At 40.8% G+C, this 24304-nt stretch overlaps 1 protein-coding gene across 2 annotated transcripts; it reads right to left on the reverse strand.

Moving 5' to 3' along the window:
• Positions 1 to 4782: 4782 nt before the first annotated feature.
• On the reverse strand, positions 4783 to 23801 carry LOC117458173 (proline-rich protein 7). 2 transcript variants are annotated; one of them, XM_034098470.1, is made up of 3 exons: positions 23771 to 23801; positions 16476 to 18293; positions 4783 to 6298 (listed from the first exon to the last, which is right to left on the reverse strand). In XM_034098470.1, exons 2-3 carry the CDS (start codon positions 16810 to 16812, stop codon positions 5706 to 5708), a joined length of 930 nt encoding a protein of 309 aa, XP_033954361.1. In that variant the 5' UTR covers positions 16813 to 18293; positions 23771 to 23801; the 3' UTR covers positions 4783 to 5705. The 2 variants fall into 2 exon arrangements, with proteins under 2 accessions (XP_033954361.1, XP_033954360.1); XM_034098469.2 differs by lacking the exon at positions 23771 to 23801 and adding an exon at positions 23491 to 23758.
• Between the last annotated feature and the right edge of the window lie 503 nt (positions 23802 to 24304).

Here is a 24304-nt window from a genome sequence, read left to right on the forward strand (position 1 = left end):
GTTGGACTTATGTTTATAATAAATACATCTGTATTGATTTTAACATGTTTTCATAGTTCATACAATCATACGTATTGAGATCATTTGTATTAATGTACCGGAGGGAGAGGGTGACGAGCATAAGTTTCACTTTCCTTTTATATTTCAATTCCAACTTTGGTCATGAAGAATATGTTTCTCTGTTGTCCACGTTCATAAAGCAAAGCAGCAGCATCAGAGCACGGTGCAGAGTCTCCAGATGAGTTTACAGTAGTCCCTCCTTCTTATTATACATCCATGTTGTAGTCTGCTGGATAGAAAACTGTAATTTCCATAGTTCCCCCACAGCAGCAGACGCACATTTATGACGTCTGCTGGCGCATCATAAACACGTCAGATAGTGAAAGTGCATTTGGATTCTCTAAAGTACCGCAGTCTCTTCTCCTAAATCCTTTTGAATGTTCCTATCCACTATCCCTTAACCCCGTGACGTTTCACTCAGAGGTCAAGGAATAGACGATAGGGTTAGACGTTAGGAGCTGATTTTTGGATTATCCGACCGCAACCCTTGACTTCATTGGGCCCAAAAAGACTCTTTCCCATTGACATACAGTAGGAACACTGGCACTTACGTATTCCTTCTTCATATATTCCGTTTGCCGTTATTTAACAGGCGAGGGGTGGAAGTGATTTTCGGCCGTTGGATTCAGTGTAGTTTGTTGTTTATTTAAGAGTACTTGTACAATTACAAATTGTTGTAGCTGTTAGCATCTGCCACGTCTTGTATGGTTTGCTCTCGCTCTTCCTTTATCCTATGACCCTATTTATAGCAGCAGCTAATCCCTGCAACCAGCTGTTCAAATTATTATAACATTATAAGTACACATATATGGCTCATAAATCCGTTTTATAGCCCTTATTTAAATCATTAGCGTCTAAAAGTTGTACAATGTGGTACAAATTGCTCCTGTGGGGATTGCCGACAGTATTGAGTATGTAAGTCGCTTTGGATAAAAGCGTCTAACAAGTGACATGTAATGTAATAAAATGCTCAGCCGTTGCCGGGACGATGAGTGTTGGAGTGGACTGATGTTCTCTCTTCACTACATGTTCACAAACATGGCTGAGCAGGTTGCCAGGCAACACGTTCTCTCACAGATGCCATCCCAGGCCTGATATTAGACAGTCGAGTCAGGAGAAAAATCTCAGTGGTGTGTCGTTTTTTTGTTTTGTGTTTTTGTCTTTCTGATGGGTGGAAAAATGTCATCCCGGGCCAGCAGGAGGAGTCACGCTGACAAACTGTCGGATTGTTGCCAAGGAAACTGGTTCGTAATTTTGTCATCAATGTCATGACCTTTTTTTTCTTTTTTTGTAAATAAATGCCCTCCTTACAGCTTTTGAGGACTACCAACCTCAGAGTTTATAATATTTTACTAGGCATGCATAGAAATATATATATACAGACACATAATAATAATAATTTCATGTCGTAGACCGCTGTTAGGTTTAAAAAAAAAGTATTCTCTGCACTAATTCTACTTTCAGGAAGATATTTTCTGACAAAATAACCGATTTAAAAGGAAAAAGAGAAGATTTTTGTTGCTATTTTACCTTCAGTGCTGAAAGAAACATTTAAACCCTGACCTGTCAGTGGGGCAAAGAGTCATTTATTTCTTGGTTGCTGTTGTTAAAGCACAATATCTCTTTTTCTTCCTGTGAAATACAGCAAATCTGATATCTGTGTTTGTCGAGGCCTTGGCTTTGTTTGATTGAAGGTGTGTAGTCATAATTGAAAGAAGCAAAGCATTGCAATATTTATTGTCTGATAACTTCCCTTTTCTGGCTAAATTACATTCTTTCTATGCCCTGCTGTTGTAATGAACTAGGCCTATACTATCATATCTGTAATGTAAGCTATATTCACACAAATACCCAAATGATGGGGCATAGTTGATAGAGATGGAAGTCAATTCAACAATAATAATACAATAAGTAATAGAGGAAATGTCATTTCAAAGTATATTTTACCTTTAAAGGTGGGGTAGGTAAGTTTCAGAAATCGGCTTGAGATACACTTTTTGTTATATTCCATGGAATGCTCTTAACATCCCGATAGCAATGAATATCTGAAGTGCTTTGACAAAAAATACATAAAAAAAGTTCATCTGTGGAAGCCGTAATACTGTAAAAAGTACAATCCGTTTAGCCGGGCCGGCTAAACGGATTGGATTGCCGCCCTGTCTGTCAGCCTTCCATCTCGTGCATGCACAAATGTATAGCCCTCATTGGGCGTGCCGTCATTGGGCGTGCATTGCAGCAGTACTTCAATGACTCGCCAGCAACAGGCGGCCACATTCACCAGTCTGCTGACGTCATGTGCACGTTCATGTGTGTTGGAGGAGGTGCTCTGTAAGGAAGTCTGAAGGAAGGGGCGGATTCTTTTCGGCTGTGTACTTTCAAATTTTAGTGCACTCGAGCCGGTTTATGAAACTTACCTACCCCACCTTTAACCATTAGAATCACCGCAGCAAATGTGCATGTTTATGAACTCAATATAAATCAAATCAAATAGTTATCGAACATAACACATTACTCTCGCGCACTGCATCATGGGAAATAAGTGGCAACATGATAATTTAAAACCGTTATTACCATTATTTTGTGGCTGCAGGAAAAGGCTGAAAGGATATGACATTTACACTAATTGCTGTAGTTGTCGCTCTCGCTCCAATGTTCTTGTAGGTTGAAATGTGAAGTTCAAAACTGGTGATCTCTGTAGTGGGTGAAAAAACCTTGATCGGCCAACAAGGGTAGAAAACTGCTGCTGCACAACTATTTTCTTCAAGTGGAGAAGAATTTATGATTTGAAACAGGTGTTTAACTTTTCAAACCTGATGCAAAATCACCAATATGTAGTCTCTTAAGACTAGAAGGAAACATCGATCTCAGGATATGACTAATTACAATACAGACAAAAACACCTAGAACTCTACAAAACTAAATGACCTGTTATTATAGCATGGTGGAAACCTTTAGTACAACACATGCAAAAAATGACCAGTGGGCCTTCAAACAGCAGGGTATTTGATTGTCCACTAAACATTAACTGCATGGTACCTTTGTGAGCCACTGCTGTCAATCTGTTGTGAATCACAGTTATCAGGTTTTAATAAAACTGTGTCTGCACTCTGGTGCAAATGGCATTGTTGACTACAGTCACCCGGGTGTTAATAGCATTGTTGACTACAGTCACCCGGGTGTTAATAGCATTGTTGACTACAGTCACCCGGGTGTACATAGCATTGTTGACTACAGTCACCCGGGTGTACATAGCATTGTTGACTACAGTCACCCGGGTGTACATAGCATTGTTGACTACAGTCACCCGGGTGTACATAGCATTGTTGACTACAGTCACCCGGGTGTACATAGCATTGTTGACTACAGTCACCCGGGTGTACATAGCATTGTTGACTACAGTCACCCGGGTGTACATAGCATAGTTGACTACAGTCACCCGGGTGTACATAGCATAGTTGACTACAGTCACCCGGGTGTACATAGCATTGTTGACTACAGTCACCCGGGTGTACATAGCATAGTTGACTACAGTCACCCGGGTGTACATAGCATAGTTGACTACAGTCACCCGGGTGTACATAGCATTGTTGACTACAGTCACCCGGGTGTACATAGCATAGCAAAATGTATTGTTGACCATGCAGTCAAATAGCATCTGCCTTAATAAAATACCTGATGTGTAAGGAAAAGGGAAACTCGTAGTTCTTATATTTTAACTTCAACTTTTTTAAGCTAAAAACCCTTTTTCAAGCTTTTGTGAATAGTAATTCAACTTAAAAAAACACTAAGCTTGTTTTCTATTAAAATGTCACTTCAAGTGTTTCGGAGAAGACTGTCGCATCCACTACTGAGTGTGAGTGACATCCCTTGATGAAGTGAATTACTAGCCTTGTTATCAGCACATAAAAAGGCAGAACATTGTTCGTAAATTGTAAAGCATCTTTATGCGAGATGAGTGGCAGCAAAGTGGCTGTTTCCATTTCCTCGTTTCTCAATGTTGCATCAAAGAAGCGGTAGTCTTAGACGGTAGACAGTTGGAGATAGATGTTGATTAAGATGGAAGTAAAAAATTAAATGTTGAAAGAGATAGTAAGGATAATGAAAGGAGGAGGTGAGGAAAGGTTAGAGTGACTCAGAAACTAGGAGTCGGAGAGAAACAGAAACTCACAATTTACATTTTAAGGCTTTCCCGATTGGCAGAGGCCGACGTTGAGAAGGAATTTATAGCTGAGAGAAGCAGAGGAAAAAGAATGTGATAATCTGATTAATTTTGGAAACTTAAGATGTCTGGAAGTGAAGGCTCGAGAACATCTCTTATGCCCCTTTTGATTATAAATTAAAGTAGCAATTCTGAATGGTACAGATTCTAAAGAAGATTATGACTAACAGAGTTGCTAAATTGATGTTCACTGTTAACAGCTAATTTGCAAACTTCTAATTGTCAACCGTTTCTTAACCCCAAAACAAATGCATGACTTCATAAAAACTAAATATAAAAGATTACAGTACTATTTTCTGCTACTGTGAGTAAATCCAGAAAGTACTGAAGTTAAAAACTTTAATTTTGATGTCAAGATGCTCTGAAGAAGAATCTAATATTTAATCAAGTATTTTGTTTTGAACATAAAAACACAATTAGCTGATCCCATATTGTTCTTTTAACTCCACAAATTATTAGAAGAAGCCTAGCATGTGAAGATGTTTTTATTTCACAAGAGCAATTCGAGCATTTGTCACAAAGCTTAAGAGAATGATAGTAACATTTGTACATGAAAACATTTTGTTTTTTCACTCAAATGACCCAGACGTCGCCATTCTGCGACCACCAAGAGGGCCCAGACTACCAGATCGAGGCCAAACCGCAACAGTTTACAAAACATGTTACAAAATGCAGTCCAAGTAGGCTTGGTTCTCTGGAGAGCTTGTTGTACTCCGTTTTGTCTGTCGGTGTAAAAACTGGCCTTCGGGGCTTTAATGTCACAAACATGGTGGCCGACTCCACACTGAAGGCTCACACGCTCTTTTGTCACCGTTAATACTTGGAGTCCTTGAGACGAGCTGTGAACAGAGTATTTAGGAAATTCCGTGCGGATAAAAGAGGAGAAGTCGACGTGAGCAACAGACAGTTCCCGGGAACCATGGCAACGGCAGGCTGGTACAATAGGTTGTTTCGACACAGAGAAACGAGAGGAGAACCGGGATGAACACAAAGCAAGGGGGAGATAAAAAAATGGAGGATGAAAGGTGGAGAAACAGCTGTGCTTGTTGCTCATCCTTTGGAATTATTACTCATCCTTTTTTTTTTTCTCCTTCTCTGTTGTTTGAAAGACTCAATCATCGTTACCGTGACACCAGCATGCCTCTGTAACTCAACCACACTGGTGCGAGATGTTGTGTTTAATTTCCTCTTTTACTCCGAGCCGAAAGCCATGATCCCAGCAACAGAGCTGCCTGGGGAATTGAACTCCTGACGCCTTTCGCAGCACTTTTTAGATCTTCAGGGGATTACATCTCTACTACTAGCGCTGTTAGTGCTGTAAACACTGAGCAGAAAAGGAGGCGTCTTTATAGATCTCCTGCTTGAAGGCTCTTTAGAAATAGACCCACTCATTGGTTACTAAGACTTATTTTCTAATAATCAAGGTCTAAACGGCGGTGCTACGACCCAGAAGAGGGAAGGCTGTTGGCAGGCCGCAACTGGGCTCCAGTCCCCTTAGTCCATGAACCCCCTGAAGCCCCCCTTGAAGTCCTTGTATCCCTCCACTGAGTCCTTGTATCCCTCCACTGAGTCCTTGTATGCCTCCTTGGAGTCCTTGAATCCCCCCTCGCAGCCCATGTTGAGTCCTGGGCTCTCTCCGGGGCATGGTCGCCATCGTGGCAGCTGCCTGGATGGAGCGGGCCCCCGGCGGCGTGAGGTTGTTGTGGTTCAGGTCCATGTTGGATAAGAGATGACCCAATGAGTCCCAGCGCTGGGATGAAGGCAGGCGAATGAGGGAGGAGTAACCTCGCTCAGGGAATACAGCCGCTACAGGAGGCTTGCTGGTCTCCGTTGTGAACACCGGAGCTGGATCCTGGTGTTCCCTAATGGGTGGGGGCTGTGGGGGCGCAGCTCGGGGCGGGACGGGCTTCAGGTAGGTGCCTCCCCGTGGGTCCAACAAGACCTCACTGTAGGGTGGGGGAGGGTCCTCCATCAGAACTGCCTCCTCATAGCAGGGCGGCTTCCCAAATACGTCTGTGTCTGTAAAAGAAAATATAGGATACTGGATTAAACCAAAACTCCCAACTCGTCACTAGAGTTTGAAATATAGAATCTTATCTCCTGATATAGGACAAATAAATAGTAAAGCATATCTTTGAAAAGTCCCAGGGTAATTCACCGACAAATGTAATGTACTGAACTATTTATTGGAAACTTGAGGGCAACATTTAAAAACAAAACTGCAATCTTCCAATTGATTTGAGTGTTGTTGTTCAAATTAATTCAGAAGGGGTAATGGTGTCATGTCTCAAAATATGATTCTTTTTTCTTTTTTTCTCATTTCAAGAAAATAAGTTATTAAACTTGAATATCACCCAGCACCAATGGTTGCAAAGGTTGTACAGGACCCCTTGCTATCACTTTTTAACACACTGGGTAAGCTCAACATTATATTTCTTTAATGTACTGTCACGCCCTGGCTCAAGGACGGACAAAGGAAGGAGACCACACATGATTCATCCAATTGAAGTGCATTTATTTAAAGAAACTAAATTAACTATGAAGTCAGTTAATCAGTAATGTGTGTGAACATGCATCAGTATATAAAGAAAGAACAAACAAACCAAGGTCCCGTGGAGCCAAGCTACCCAAGAGGAGAGAGAGACTGACTGCTCAGGCACCCATACTTGTAGCTGAGCAGTCAACCCAAATCAGGTGTCAGCAATCTCTCCTGATTTGGGGAGTGGCTAACCAGGACCTGAGTCTAAGGCCTAGGGGCCGTCACACCTCCCCCCTTAAGAATGAGGTAGCACCTCAGATCATGAAACAAAACAAGAACATTAGACACAACATTTTCTTCCAATTCATAAATCCGAGTAACACGTCTAAGAGCACATAAAAACCGCATTATAAGCCTATCAAAAGTGATACTAGGCAAAGAAGGAACTATGACAAAAAGTACATGAGGTGACTACCGAAATTTGCACAAAACCCGCAATCATTACAGCCTAACCCCAGGAAAAGCAACTACTGCTGCTTAGTGGACGAAACAGGGAATGCCTGTACGGCCAACACTTCAAGAAGAATGGGACGAAGCGCCCCTTGCCTGCCCCATCGTACCCAAAGAGGTTACTGTAGCTCTCTTTCACATACTTCCAATCATTTACACTGAAGAGACCCCTGTTCTTCCCAGCCAGAGTTTTCCAACTATCTGTTCCTCCATCTTTCATCATCCGTGCCCTCATGGGTTTCTTCCTGCCACATCTGTAACAACTGCTTCTTCTAGCAAAGTTCATCATTCCACACTTATCCGGATAAAACCAGTCCTCGCCTCTAACTTGAAAACTCTTTTCTGCAATGTTTATTTTGTTACCCCTGAATGGCTTTGCATGATCTGGCCAAACACGACCACCTGCCAGGTCATTTCCCAAAATGATATCCACTCCAGTCACGGGCAACTCTGGACGAACACCAACCTCCACTTCTCTCCGGACCCAATCACAGGACAGAAACAGTTTATGCTCAGGCACAGAAATGGATTGCAGACCAATCCCTCTAACTGGAACACAGCGCCCCGTGTCTGAATCTGGAGAAAAAGGCAAGATGGCCTTCCTCACAAAAGTATTCAAAGCGCCTGAGTCCCTCAAAATCCTGACTTGAACTTTCTTGTCACTCCCAACTAGAGTTACAAAACCGTCGGACATAAACGAAGCATAACCCGACTCAACCTCTGAGATATCAATTGCCTTACCCTGCATTTGCAATGGAGCCAAGACTTCTGTTTCACCAACTCTGGGATTATGAACAGTTGTAGCCAAACCAACTGACTTCACATGAAAATGGTTGCTTTCCCCCTCTAGCAAAGGACATTCTTTTTTCCAATGACCCTGTTGATGGCAATCATGACACACATTTGCATTGCTAGTGCCATTAGGATGCTGTGCAAACTTTGGGGACAAAGATCCTGCTTTCTGAGATTCATTCCTTTCATAACGCTCACCAAAGATGCGCCTGTGCGTCAACACATACTCATCAGCCAGTACTGCTGCCTCCCTAGGACATGTGACTTTATGTTCATTAATATAGGTTGCAATGTTCTCAGGGACCGACTGTTTCAACTGCTCCAGAATGATTAAATCACATAATTGATCCAATGTTTTTACCCCAGAAGAAGAGTACCAGCGCTTGAAATGCAAGATCAAATCCCGTGCAAATTCCACATGTGTTTTGTTACCACTCTTTCGCCAGTCTCTAAAACGTTGGCGGTACGCTTCAGGCACCAACTCATAAGTAGGGTTGGGTATCGTTTGAATTTCCACGATTCCGATTCCGATTCTACTTTTCGATTCCGGTTCTTAACGGTTCTCGATTCCGATTCTTTGAGGGGCAGGGTAAACAAATGATACATGCTTCTTCCACCAACAAAATTACATTTATTCGAGAAACTTTTACACAGGTTAGTTTAAAGTAATATTCACATGAATCAGTCTGTTTATATTCACTGCTATGTAACTTTAACCTGAGAACCACTGCTACAACAGTGCAACAGTCCAACTTTTAAAAACAGTTCTTGTTGAGAAAAACAAGCATATCTGCCTTCTCAGGCATACCGGGAAGAAATGTTTGAACATTTTGAAGTAAAATGCTTCAATCTGGTGCACACGCAGAATTACTAGAGACTAGATCTAGGGGGTACAACTCTAAACACCCATATGAAAAAGATCGGTTTACATTTTAATAATTAAATAACAAATAGCCTACATGTAACGCATTTTATTTTTGTTGTTCATTCATATCTTATTTTACTATTTTATTTATGCATATGTTTTTATCTCTCCAGTTTAAAACGATGTGTCTGGTTTACTGTCCTATAGTATACATTGGAATGATTTCAAACCTGTTTTATCCCAATCATTATAAAAGAATGCCTTGGAAATATGTGTTTACATAAATTGTGATCAAAACGTTTGAGACCCACTGAGATAACTTAGACTAAAGTGAACTATTTAAACCCTCAGAGTCCTTTACCTCACTGAGCTGTAGTTATCAGCCTCTCAGTATGACTGGAGAGGACTCTCCCTCCACATCATTGTAGAAACATCTTCTTCTTATATCCGTCAGAGCAGCTAGCACCAGATGCTAATAACAACAGCGCCCTCCCTTTCTCCCTAGCTCACTCGCATTTTGGCTGTGAGCTGCGGTTGCCAGATAAGCCAACATCCCCCATTTTAATCACTTGCAGCGCCCATCGTACAGGGCAAATGAAACGTGTAGCCGGGGTGAAAAGGGTGTTACATTTACTTAATTATGAATGTTGTTACATCAAGGCCGAAAATTAGGATGAGCACCAACGGTCAAAACATTTTTTTTTTTCTCCCAGAGCTGCCAGCGCAGCGCCTCCACAGATCTGGCGCCCTAGGCGAACATCTATAACGCCAGTGCAACGGGCCGGCCCTGGTCTCAGGTTACACTGTAGGAAATGTCCCGCCCCGCCGCAGTCATGCAGTAGGCTACGGAGAGCGGCGAGAAACATTTCCTCAGGAATCGAAAAGCGGAACCGAAATTCACATTTCTAAATGATGCCGTTGGAATCGAAATGTTGGAACCGGTTCCGAACCGGAACCGGTTCTCGGTACCCAACCCTACTCATAAGCCTTCAAAACAGACGATTTCACCGTATCATAATCTTTACAGGCGTCAGAAGATAAAGCGGAGTAGGCTTCTTGTGCTTTACCTGTAAACACACACTGCAGCATTAAAGTTCTGTCCTCATCAGGCCAGCCCCTTGAGTCAGCAACACGCTCAAACAGACAAAAAAAAGTGTCTATATCATTTTCATTCAACTTTGGCAACAACGGTAAATTACTTGCAACATCAAAGCGTGAACTCACAAGTTCCTCATTCAATGCCGATGCAGACATTTTACCTGCCCTAATCAAAGCCAATGTTTGCAGTTCCAAATCCAGTTTCATTTGTTCCAACCTCAAAATCAACAATTGTTCCTGTTGTTCAAATGTCAAGCCAGACACATAATTAGTGACCACGCTCTCACCTCCCCTGTCCATCAGGACCGCACAGTCTAGCAAATGAGCCTTTAACACTTTTCAGGGTTTCCTTTGTGTGCTTGGAATCAAAATCAACAGAGTAATAATGAGCAATCTTCAACAACTGCTCCTTTGTACATTGCTCCAACAACTCATCCGAGGGACACTGAACAAAATCTTCCACAATGTTAGCCATATCAAACCACAAAAATCTAGCAACCTAGATACCAAATTGAGGTAACATACACCAAACCTTTACACTATACAACTAGTGGCAACAACAACTGGTGACTCCCCATGCTCAACTAACTAATTAGAGTATGTCCCTTATCTGACTAAACTCGTACCTAGTCTTCGTACAGATACTTGTGGCGGGTATTTATTCACTGAAACCCAGTAGTACTGGAAAGCAACTGTATACACAGCGACCCCACAAGAAACCATGGACGTGATCCCGAGACAACTGCTCTAGCCACTTTCTCTGTCACACTAAACCCAACCCCCGACAACAGACTCTATTAGAACCTGCTGGACGGACAAAGGAAGGAGACCACACATGATTCATCCAATTGAAGTGCATTTATTTAAAGAAACTAAATTAACTATGAAGTCAGTTAATCAGTAATGTGTGTAGTGTGTGGGTGTGTGAACATGCATCAGTATATAAAGAAAAACCAAGGTCCAGTAGAGCCAAGCAACCCAAGAGGAGAGAAAGACTGACTGCTCAGGCACCCATACTTGTAGCTGAGCAGTCAACCCAAATCAGGTGTCCGCAATCTCTCCTGATTTGGCACATTCTCACATGTTGATACCTTTGTCCAGATCCTAATCAATATTTATCAATAATGTTGCACAAGCTCTCCTTTAACATTATCTAGTCTCCTGAGTTTCTCGCAGAAGTTATTTTGGAAATTCTGAAATATATATTCGGGAATATGTGCAAGAATCAAAGAAGGTTTGAAGCCTGATTTTGATGTTAGGCTATCCACTAAAGAGATGATGTATTACTCTTGCTGCTACAGAGCTTAATTTACCTCTTAAACTCCATTCAAGTTTTCCCAACATTTGATGTGATAGCTAGTAGGATAGATTGAAATGTCAATTAACTTTCTTTTGTTGTTTGAATTTTGACTAAACGGTCCAAATTCACACACTGAGCGTTCACAGTGTATGACATGGCATGAGGACTTGCCCTCTTCTCCAAATATGGTCACTTCTAGTTACAAAAAAAACAAGAAAACTGTGGCTAAAATGCCAAACTCAAGGCTTCAAAATGGTATCCTGGTGGCTGCGGCCACTTTTTGAATACAGTCTATGCTTAGGCCAAATATTTTGCCCCTCATCTACTTTCATGTTTTAATTTTTTTCGTATTTCATTGTAACTGATCACTTTTGAATGTAAATTATCCTGAGTTCCAGCATCCCAACAGCAACAAAACAAACCCACAGCCCGAACCTGTTTACAGGCAATACAACAAACATCACAGTGGTACAAATCCACAGCTGTTTGTTGAACTGTTGCCATGGAGCTGTATGTATTTATAGATGCAAATGTGTGTGTTCTTGTGTATGTGTGTGTGTACTCGGCCAGAATCCATCACTCCTCCATCATGCCTCACAGATACCTACAGGATCCACTGTCATTGTTGTCCTAACTCCCCCGTCCATGTGTTTCTGCTGTAAAACGATACTACCAGCTGCCAGCATGCAGAAACACATGGGACGGATGTTTCCAGCAGGAGGATCAGAAGGCTTTCGTATAAAGCACCAAACACAGTGTGAGCATGTATGCAGTGCAGTGTTTCCGTTTGCAACTATTTTTCTCATACTGATATTCTGAACAATCTGTGCTGTTGTATTAGCTGTAAAGTGTCTCTACTGTAGGCTATTTTTATTATATGTACAGCACTTTGGCACGACCAAAAAGCGTTTATAAATGTGCTATATAAATAAAACTTGATTTGATTTGATCCAACTTTGACCGGAAATATCTCTTAAGTCCAACCAATGTCCAATAAAAGTAATTCTGCCTAAGTTCTATTTCAAATGTATTAAAAATAGGCTGAATAGACAAGTCAGCACTACAGTAACTTCTCTCATTGATGCCACAAGTGCACAATGAAATGCCATAGAGGTGAGTACAGTGTTACTTGCTTCTGTTATGCAGAACAAAATAAAAACAGAGCTTACAAGGTACAATACAAACATCCTTTTAGGTTCCACCCATGGATGCATTTAGAGAACATCTGGATACATCGTTGGAGGCTGAGCCCCGTTCATTCCTATAAAAAAAGATACGTGGCGCAATATGGCCTGGCTTTAACAAAAATACCTGGATCTTTCCTATATCTTTCGGCAATCTTACGCATCCATTAGGCCCATTGAGCGATTCAAATGAAAGTCAATGGGAAAACCTCTCCTAGTTTAAATCATATCTCTCTGAAAGACAACAATTAATTTCCATCAACTACTGCAAATCCCCCAATGCTTCAGTCACCAACGGCATCCCCCAGGGTTCTGTAATTGGTCCCCTGCTCTTTATCATCTACATCCTCCCACTTGGACAAATCCTCTGTCTCACCAACTCCGGATCCACTGTTAAGCTGATGACACCCAGCTTTACCTTTCTACAAAATCTATTTCTGCAACCAACACACTCCCAACTCACCAACTGCCTCACTGAGATTGAAAAATTGATGCGAAACACTTTCTCAAACCTAACTGTGACAAATCTGAAATAATCATCACAGGACCAAACTCACTTACCCGCTCCTCCCAGGATTTTTCATTGAACATCGATTGCTTAATTGTCAACCCCTCAACTTACATCTGTAACCTTGGCATCATCCTCGACCCCAGCCTCACTTTCCTACCTCACGTAAACCATGTCACAAAAACAGCCTTGTTCCACCTCAAGAACATTGCATGCGTCTGAACCTCCCTCTCTGTCACTGCCGTTGACACACTAATCCATGCATTCATTACATCCAGAATAGATTACGGCAATGGCATTCTTGACGGTTCACCAGCTTCCAATACAAAATAGTGTTGGGCCTATGGCATCACATGACAAACACGTAAATTAAAACACCAAGTTTGACCGCTATTGAAATTTGCTTCAAAGGCGGCTCTCTTCCTGGGGGCTTCACCCCTCTTGTCCTTTCTCATCTCTCTCTCCACCATCATCTCTAATGCTATCCGAATAGGTGTAAATGGAAACTCAGCACTTTCACCATCTCAACGCCTCTCTTTCTCTCTCCGTTAATGAAACAGCTCCGGCTTCTCCCTCTCCAGCCTCTGTTGTGCTCAGCTGGTCGGCACCTGCTTCCCTTTTAGCTCGGCTGCTGCCTGGATACTGAAGCTCTTCATCAGTCTGCTTTGTGACCAAGACTCCAGCACCCTTTTGTTTTATCCGATACTGTCTGTCTGTGCTCATTAAGCATCTTTGACAGCAGCTGATGCTCTTATACTCACTCCAGCTTTCCTTTTACTCTCCAGTAATCCCTCTTTCTTTCATCGCAACAGTTTACTAGCACAGATTTGAAAAGGTTTCCTCCAACAGTGCTTTTTATTCATTCTTTTAATTGTTTTTTGTGTCATAGTTCCTGTGCTGATTATTTTAAGATTAATTCTTGCTTGCTTCTTAAAAAAGGCATGCATATTAGTCAATTCTAATGCAATAAATAACAACTACAGAAACGAGACAGACTTGAGACCTGGACTTATACAAAATTAAATAATATTGATATTTTTAAAGCAGAATTGCTGCACATGTTAATGCTTTAATGTTGCTTATAGCTTGAAGGATTTTCTTCTGGTCCTTCAGTGCCATATGAAATAAATGCGCTGCTGCTCATTGCTAATACTGCTAAGCACTGACAATCATTTTCACTGCAGTTGCAAGCTTTGTTTAGCTTTCAAGGTTGAAGCTTGAAAAATTGGCTCCCGTTTACTTCTGCCAGAAGGGTGAAGCAGAATGCTCCCCAAACCTATGAATGAATTTCCATACAAATGTTATGGAACCACCACACACTGTTTGAGTTAAAAAAAGAAAGAAAGATGTGCTCAGGGCTGCAATGTTGGACAGGAACAAGTCTGATTTAAGGTGCCCTTGAGCAAGGCATTGAAATGCCAACTGCACAAGTGGAGCAGCTATGCGTGTTAGTTTGTGGTCGTGTTTGGCAGCTGCCCGGATGGAGTATTTGAACAAGGTAGGGTGGTGATTAAAGAGAGCATTTATACCGGGTGGATCAGGTTGCAGGTGTCTGAACTGTTATAAAAAACGTTTGAGTGATTCAGGGTTGTGGTTACGAATGGCTGGATAAACTCACCCAACAATCACATTGGCAGGTTGGTCTAAAGTTTGGAACGTCGTCTATATTTTCCAAAGCCAGAATCCTTCCCTTAGTTATTTGACTGGCAATGTCTGTCAGTAGACTCCTTTTCTTCTTGATGGTTATGTAGTAACAATAAAAACATTGGTTCCCAACCTTGAGGAGCCCCACATATAAAGTAATGTCTACTTTTATTCTTCCCAGGTTGCAAGTTGTGAAATTGCCAAGTGATTTCCCTTTTTCAGTTTGATCCTTTTAAGAGGCCTCGATACATACAGTACAACTACTGTATGTAGCATTTAATATTTGTCGGAAAAATAGACACAACTTTGGGTTTTCTAACTTAGACTGCAGAAGCCTTCAGAATATTTTCGACAACAAGAACTGTACATTTTGTCCAATTTCTTAAAAAACTAATTGCATTAGAAAGGAACACTTCAGAGTCATTAATCAATAATTCGTAACGTAAATATGAAATAAAACATCCTTTAAGATGGAGCCCTGGGGAAAAATGGCCTCTCTGTTCCTTCTCGCGCCCAGCTGTGCTCATGTACTCTCCCTGATTGTCCCTTTCTACCCGTCTTTTTTTTATGTTCCTCTTATAGTTTAGCTGTTGTTGCTCGCTCCATCACTGCTCGGCCTCCACAGTCACCACCCACGCCTCAGCAGCAGCTGTCACCATGACGCCCCGCGGGGGAACGCTGCTCGGCAGGCAGAGAGCTGGAAGCTGGGAAGTGTCTAAAATATATCTGACACAAAATGAAATCCTCCTACTGTCCTCTGCCTCTCTGTCTGCATCTTAACTGCTCATATAGATGTGAATTCATTCATTATTTCTCAGTCTTTGTTGTATTTTTTGTTGTAACATGTGAAATATGAATTTGTTTCATAAATAAAAGCAATTAAGGTGTAATGGGTTTAATATTTCCTTGAGGCGTGCACTGGTTCATATTGTTTACAGGAGATGGCCACAGACAAAAGTTTTCGCCTTCTTCCACTTCCTCTCTTGTATTCGCCGTCCTCAACACTTTCCGCACTTGTTCGTGTACCAGAATCAGACGGTAACCTTGGTGATGTTTATCAGCTTGTTAGCTTGTGGATACTCCTACCTGCTGAGTTTGGAAAGACTCACTGCTGCAGGTGATAGTTTGACTCTTTTCAGTTGTACTTGTTTTACATTTTGATTTACTCTAATCTCTGATTTATTTCCTATCCTGCATACTATTTTTAACACAACAAACACATTGTTAGATTGTTGTTATGTTACTTAAAAAATTATCACTGCATTTCGTGAGGATAATGAAGCATTAGTTTCAATTAATGCCATTAGATCCTGTTAGCTAGCCTGACACACTAGATGTTCTGTACCACAGAACCACCCGAGAAGTCGTCTTTGGAAAGCTTTTGTAAAAGGTCAAACTTTCAAAAATGCTTGTTATTCGATAAATAATCTGGGTTTAAACGTCTATCACAAGATAAGGTTAACCAACCAGATCAACATAAATAGACTGACAACAATGATTTCCTTAAGATCTTGAGAAATGGCTAAACTAGCTGCCTTGCAAGGTAAAAGCTCAATGACAAAAACTCAAATGTATATATGTACAGAGGTTTGATTGGTGTACTGGGGCAAGGAAATTGGTGACATTTGAAATCCTTCTCCTTACAACAATTTCCCCTAATGCCTCTTTTAACCTCCTCCACCATTCAACCTCCTATATATTTCATAGCAAAATGGTTTAATATAAACAAGGGCAACCTTAAAGAAACAGAATACAAACAAGGATTCATATGTGCATTATAATGTATGCAAAGAAAAATACAAGTATTTGTTGTTACCTGGCATGCTGATCCAGTTTGCCTGTGGCATGGGATGAGGAACCTGCAGAAGGACAGGTGGCGACAGGGTTTGAGGAGGACAGATCTGCGGGGGATCTCTGGGCAGCTGTAAGGGTGGAGGAGGAGGAGGCGGCGACGGGTATCCTGTGGGGGGGCAGCCGAGTGGCTCCATCTCTACGGTTCGCAGACACTGCTCCCTAAGCCTCTCCTCCTGGTGGCGCTTCAGCCGGCGCTGCAGGAAGCTACAGAAGCAGCAGAGCATGACGATAACGGCCCAGACCAACCAGAAGCCGGAGAAACAGGCCAGGAAGGTGTAGGTGCCCTGAGACATCACCATGGTGGGGAGAGGAAGGGCTGAGAGGTCCCCCAGAGACAGGAAGAAGTGATGTAAGGTACACAGGGTGGGATGTACGCGGTGTCCTCTGGACGCTGTTAATCTGTGCAAGCTTGTGGCTTGTGTTCCCACGGTCAATAAGCAAAATGCTGTCACTTTTACATTCAGTAAAAAATCAAGTTGCTGACATTGCTATCCTTTGGGCTGTAATCCAAGGGGAGAATTTACAAAATATAAGCAGTTAAGAGCAGTCCAAGAGAGAGATCCAATACTCTGTTACTTCGGGTTGTTTCACGATGGCCACTCTTTCAATTCTTTACACAGACATTAAATGGCTTATGCTTCCTTGTTGAAATGATCAAGAAAACGATATCCAAGGTCCTTAGAATTTCCTGAAGAAAGGTAAATGGAAATCATTTCAACTAAAAAAAAGTTCACATGGATGGTTGATGAGGAAATCCATTAGGTATAATCTTTAGCTTTACTGACAAAAACTGTTACATTTCTGGATATATTATATAGGATTTGCAGTTACAGCCTTGGTCGTGTTTAAGAAGGGCCGTCAATAAAAAGTAGCATCCTCAATAACATGTGCGATCACCTACATTAGCATCCTCATTAAATGAAACGGAATTTAAATGATTTTCCTTGAAGAAGGTTCACAAAGAATCTAAATGCCGAAGGTTAATGATGAGGTTAATTGGCTTGGTGACAGCGGCGGCTTGCCACAGAATATAAATTACAGGATGTTCCACGTTCGAACAGAAACTGGGCAAACACAATATAATTTGTTCAAATTGCCTTTCTAGAAATGAAAAACCTAATGTGCTAGAGCTGCAAATTCACTGTAAACATTTTTATGAAAATCTTGATTATGCCCTTTTGAAATATCAAAAGATAAATACATTTCAACTCATATCAGAGTCTATATTCATTTCAAAGTTACTGAATGGTCCAAAAGTTGTTTAATAGTTCCAATTAGTTCAGAGTTAAATTGCAGGAAATTAAACAAATCTTTCTTTCTGCATGTTAATCAGCTGTATCCGTCCAGAGGTCTTTGAAATCAGCAGCAGCAAACATCCATTTAAATTCTCCAAAGGCTCCACCAGACTTCTTTCAATAATCCACACTCAGCCAGTGGTGGACACTGAAAAAGGTTTCAATCTTTTCGGATGGAAAATAAAGCTGTAACTTCATCTAACTTTTAAGGCTGAACTTCAAGTCCAAAATACAAGAGGAAAAAGAGAAATTGTGGAATCTAGAAGACACAAAAGCCTGGATGAACCGAGGCAACGTCCAATCAGAATAGGCCAATAACTCAGAGTTGATGTGTAAAACCCTGTTGGACACGTTCTTGGAAGTGAAGTCAAAAAGCTGGTTCCTTCAGGGCTGTGGAGGAACAGAGTCGGGGGTCCGTCTGCACCACAGGGACGCCAAATTCTTCCCTCTCAGATCCAAGCGGGACTCCTGGACCTCACGCTGCTCTACAAAAACACAAAGGGGAGGGATGAGACCATCGTCAGTGAATTATCAGAGGAAAAACCCGGAACATATTCACACAGTGAGATCTCAGAGCAGTAAAAACAGCGCAGAGGCCATGTGCTTATAAATCTCAGCTGTTCAGGCAGGATTATGACACCGACCTCGGGGAGTAAGTATCAGTTTCACACTTCAGAGAGCAGCTCACGGAGAAAACATTCACATTGATGTAGTAAAAGACACAGAAACAGAAAACAGGACACTTTGTTCCTTATTTTTGTTAAAACTAATAAATGACTACAGCTATGTTTTCACACTGAAATGCCAATGACAAGGACTTTTACTTTCAAATTGCTTGAGTCATTGATGGTTAAGAAAAAGCCTTCCAAAATAAAACAACAAAGTAGACTAGACGTTGTATACGCTCTCTTTCTATTCTGACTCCACGATCAACAGGACTACTTAATAAACACTATAATGATTTGGTTAAGTTTAGGCACAAAAACTATTATTTACTACTAAGTTTAGGGTTAGGGGTTACAACATGATTTTCTCTGTAGAAAGTGTCATCCAACAAGCTGTGTTTGGACTTTGTGGTTTTAATTAATTCTGGCTGTTCTTTATTACTTGAATGTTGACATTTGTCGTTTAAGGGGAACTGCCAACAAAATGGTGGCCATTTTTCTTGGGGTTGTCCAGATTCCAAATTCATGAAATTCAACAAAAATGCAGAAAATTGACCAGCCATTAGGGTTGGGCAACTGAACAACTATATTTAGGCCTATACATTGCTAATTGTTTTTGGCTTACTTAACAGTCTGCTGCCAGCACGAAAACAGCATGGGGGTTTTTCTGTCAAGTTTCTGTTTTGACGGGGAAATCAAGCAAATCTTAGCTCAGCGAAAGAGAAAAAGTTGAATCCCAAATGGGTCACATTGCATTTAAGAGTTTAACAAGGAAACTAGGTGTAAGAAATGGGGCGGACACACCTGCTACTATGCAGAGATAGTAGTAGAAAGAAGGCTTAAAGAACAAGGCTGACAACAAAAAAGTCCACTTTAACTCCACATTAATGTTATTTCTATAAAAAAAAGTCTGCTTTTAAGAATGAAATACAGTCAATAATGTACTCTGGCAAAGACAAATGCTAATTCTAATAGATCACCTTGTTTTATATTTCCAATAATGTGTGTGTTCTCCTAAAATAATTATCTGGCGTAAAGGAAACAGTTGGCAACCTTTAAATGCCGAATACATGGATCATTCTGGGCCACAACCACAGCAGAATAATCCCAGACAAACTGCAGCTGCTTATCGCTTCTTAATTTGCTCAAATCTCAGGGAGCTTTCCTGCAGCTTGATTAGCTGATGTCTGCAAAATGTTAGCTTGACCCACAATTCTGCCAAAAACTCTTATTCCCACAATGCATATGTAATTCCAACGATGGTGCCGACCATCCAAAGCCTGACTCCAGCCACCTAGTAGGCTTTAATTAGACAGCAGACCTGTCTGTGGAGCTGACACTCAGAAACTCTGAATATTTCTGCTGACAGAACTTATACTACCTGTATATTTTTAAATGTATAGATTATCTGCTCATCTCCACATGACTTTCTGAGAGCCACCCTCAGTGAATAGATGACATTTTTTGGCATAAAGAAATAAGATATCTTTTGACACCGACTTGGAACCATATTTGAAACAAACTGTGTGAATCTTCTCTGTATTTTCTCAAGCACTAACTGATGATCTTGAAGGTGTTTTTTGTTACTTAATTGGACACTTGTACTGTATGACGGTTACATCTGAAGCTCAAGTGGCGCAACAGTGTTCGTGTCATGTATTTATTTGTCATCTTCCACCTCCATATCAATTTTGCGATTCACACTTCCATGTCTTTTGTATTTTGAAAGCTGAGGTGATTCATCCGCAGAGGCCTTCATGATATTTCAATTTGTTGGTGCTGTTGTGGAAAGGAGCTTTAGTGTACTCCCCCACTTCCTGCATGTTCGATTCAGTCATCATGTAGGAGCATTCAACGATATATATACTAAGACCTCCACCTCCACACATGTGCCACAACACACGTACAAAGTACATACTCACTATATGTACTGTATATGCCTCTTTAGTCTTTTCTATTTGTCTCTTAGTCTACCATCTGAAATAAACTGATCTTATCCAGAAGTGATCATTTAGACTAGAACAAAAGGGTCAACAGACAAAACAATAAAAACAGGAGTAGTAGTGGAGGATGTTTCATTATAAATCATTTAATGCAGCATAAAAAACTGTTTGCATAGAGACTGCAACAACATTAAAAGGCCTAACAATTAGGTAATTAGTCAAAGTTAAAGTTCATGCTTCTTTGTAGTGAACAATAGTGATTTGAAGTGTGTTTATTAAGTGTGTTTATTAAGTGTGTTTATTAAGTGTGTTTATTATTAAGTGTGTTTATTATTATTAGTGTTTATTAAGTGTTTATAACAGTCTGTTATTAACTTGAATACATTGTTAACTTGGCTTTAAAAATCCTCCACCACTGATATCATACTTAAAAGCATTATATACAGTGCATTTGGATGATTAGTTAAAACATGTCAACATCTAAATGCTTCCGTCTAATTAGAACTGGTACGTTGTGTACAGTTTGTTTCAATTGGTAAACTAAACAAAACAATATTACAAATATTTTAAGAATCCTCTTTAAATGTTACTTTCCTCCTCAAACACAGGATAATAACACCAGTTTCAGGTGGATCTCTTTATCCAGCCAGTGGAACATGTGAGGATTCAGTGTTTTTGCTTCAAGGACACTCTCCAGGCCTCAGCAGGCCACTTCATTTCCTCTGAGGCTTCAGAAAGCAGCATGTCTGTCGTCACATTTCACTCAGAGTGAAAACACACACATGATCGCTGGATCCAATAGAGGTTGGGTTCAGACGGAAATCTTAAGATTACCACAAAATGGTTCCTTTGAAATACATTTTCTTTTTACTACTTGTGTCCTTGCATTCTTTAAACTTTACTCATTTCATAAAGATCATTGAACTTCACATAAACTTTTAAAAAAGGTAAACTTCTTACTTTTCAGCAACAACATTTAACAAGGTTTTGACATCCATATTGGATAAACAGCGTGTTTAAACATCATCCCTCATGAAATGTATAGGTAAGAACAAACTCGTTTAGTGCAACTCAAATAGTCAACTGATATGAATACATATCCAGATTATGCATGACAATCCAATTTATATGTTTCGCATTAGAAGATCAAACTGAATGTAAAAGGCCCAAAAACACTTGAAATACGTGAAAAACTTCACTCGGTATCCGAATACAAATGATCAGACACCAAATATAAACATAAAAAAATACTTAGTTTATGTTTTCAGGTTATTTTCTATCCTCTAAAATGCCTCCTGCTGGTCCTGTGAAGCATTAACTCACAGTTTTCTCTCTTCAGGTGTTCCTAATCAGGCAAGTGTATATAAAGAGGGAAGGAAAGACTGAACAGATTGGGACTCATCCGCAGTTTGTTTCTCTTTGCAGCTCACTAGCTTTGGGAAAATGGCTCCCCTCATGCCAGTCATGTTTTGTTGGCTTTTCCTTGGTGTTCAGTCGTTTTTGGGGAGTGTCGAGAGGCCCAATGTATTGTTATTTTTGAAGAGCCATCTTTTATTTTTGTTAAGTTTGACCACCCTAACTGTTTTTAGATTTTTTCAATCTTGGGTCACACATATTTATAGCCAGACTCCGACTCAACAAATTCTGTTGCATTAAATGATATGCTAACAAAGACAATGCTATGACATCCATGGCATGCTAACATTTGTAAACTTTAAGTAAACCCAAAGAGCAAATGAGGCAGATGTGTTTGGTAGTGCAGGTATATGAAAAGTAGGATAACAAAAGTTGTGATCCCTGAGGATTCCCCCTGTATGCTAGGCTAACACGGCTAACACATGTTCAAGCCCTGAAGCACCACATCATTAGCTAAATGTCATCTTTAGCTTTTACTCTTCATTAACACTAATCATGTTCATCCAAATTCCAAGTGATAAGATGGTGTAATGTAGGCCTACAGCAATAAATGAAACAAATATAACATAATTAATTAATGAAGTACATGATACCAAACGTACAAAGTTTTCTTTTAATGCGCCTTAAATCCTCAATTTTAAGTATACAAATATGGAATATACACCAGTAAAATATGTATTCTGTGGGGCTGTCATGGACCAAAGAAATTGATGAATACATTTTTTTTCCCAGTTTCTTCAAAGATAATTTTCAGAAGGACCACTTTAAAGGTTTAGATATGTGCTTATTAGTTTCTTAGAAAAATAAATCTTAGGTGACTAAAAGCAAAATAACTGATTTGGTTTGCTCGTGGTGTAGACGCTAAACACAAGTATGCACAGGATATCCACCTTTCATTTCATAAAAAGTCTTCCTAAAAAGTCTTGTCTGAAATGTGTCTTTTTCCACCCTGTGTTTCAGCATCTCTATCTTCTGAATTAAAGTCAATGTGTGTCAAGTCATCCAAAACCTAATGATGAGTCCTACATTACGCAATAGACGCACTGCTGTGTGTTTTTTCCTCAATGTCCTTTTTAAAAAAATATCGTCCATCTGAAAAACAGCAGGAGGGCTTGTCAACAGGAGTGTAACGATTGTTGGAAAATCAGCTACAATAAGCCAATTAGTGCATGCGTGAGGAGAAGGACATCCTCTCTGCATGGAGCTCATGAGATAAGGCGACAGAGCAGGTCATAAAATACATTAAACAACAATTACGTCGAATTAAAGTCACAGCGTGTACACACACACGCACGCACACGCACACACACACACACACACACACACACACACACACACACACACACACACACACACACACACACACACACACACACACACACACCACACACACACACACACACACACACACACACACACACACACACACACACACACACCACACACACACACACACACACACACACACACACACACACACACACACACACACACACACACACACACACAACAACACACACACACACACACACACACACACACACACACACCACACACACACACACACACACACACACACACACACACACACACACTGCAAAGGACACCACAGGTCCCCCAGGTTTGAATCATATGTTATTTATATAAAAAAACCTCACCTTATTTCTAACGAGATGGCGCACTTAAGTAGCTCGCTCCATGCCATGTAAGTTGTATGTCCAAAATAAAAATAAAAATAACTACAAAATCGATCTTAAAATATATATTTTTTTATAATTAAACCACTTTCCTGCATCCGTTCCCTGACCGGTTCGTGTACAATCCACCGGCTATTGTCAGATTATCGCCCGTAAAGGATGCGAGCTCCCCGGAACTCTGTCTCCTCTCGACCGGGAGCAGGACATGAACGCTAATAAAAAAGGGGGTTTATCGGTTCACCTTGACAGCCTGGCTCCTCCCCCTCTTCCTCGCTCTCCTCTCATTCAGTCCCTCCTCCCTCTCTCTTTCTCTCCAGCTTCGTGACAGCAGTCTGTATGTCTGAATGGTGATGAAGAATACTGATCATGTGCCGGCAGGGGTTTTCAAAGGACGCGCACGACTTGGCACAGACCGGTCGACTGTGGAGAGGGCGTGTAAAAGTGTGAATTATTTGGGTGATATTCACAAGCATATGCCAAAATGTATACACGGTTGTATTTTCCTGTCATGATTGTTCCCTCGCCTGCAAACCTTTTCCTGTGCTGACATTGTACACAAGGAGGAAAGCAACAACCCTTTTAAGCTGTATCGGATGTGGATCAGAAAACTGGTTTCAATTAATTACTGCAGTAAATGTACGAATTATGAATAGACACTGAAAATGTATTCCAAAATTAACATGGTTGTGATTTGGGTGTGTGCCCTCTGATGGATGGACATAATCTAAGGTTACCCGTTCATTTTACTATGGCGGTCATTTTTGAAATTACTCGT

The sequence above is a fragment of the Pseudochaenichthys georgianus genome, chromosome 14 (assembly GCF_902827115.2).
Source record: "Pseudochaenichthys georgianus chromosome 14, fPseGeo1.2, whole genome shotgun sequence".
NCBI classification, from domain to species: domain Eukaryota; kingdom Metazoa; phylum Chordata; class Actinopteri; order Perciformes; family Channichthyidae; genus Pseudochaenichthys; species Pseudochaenichthys georgianus.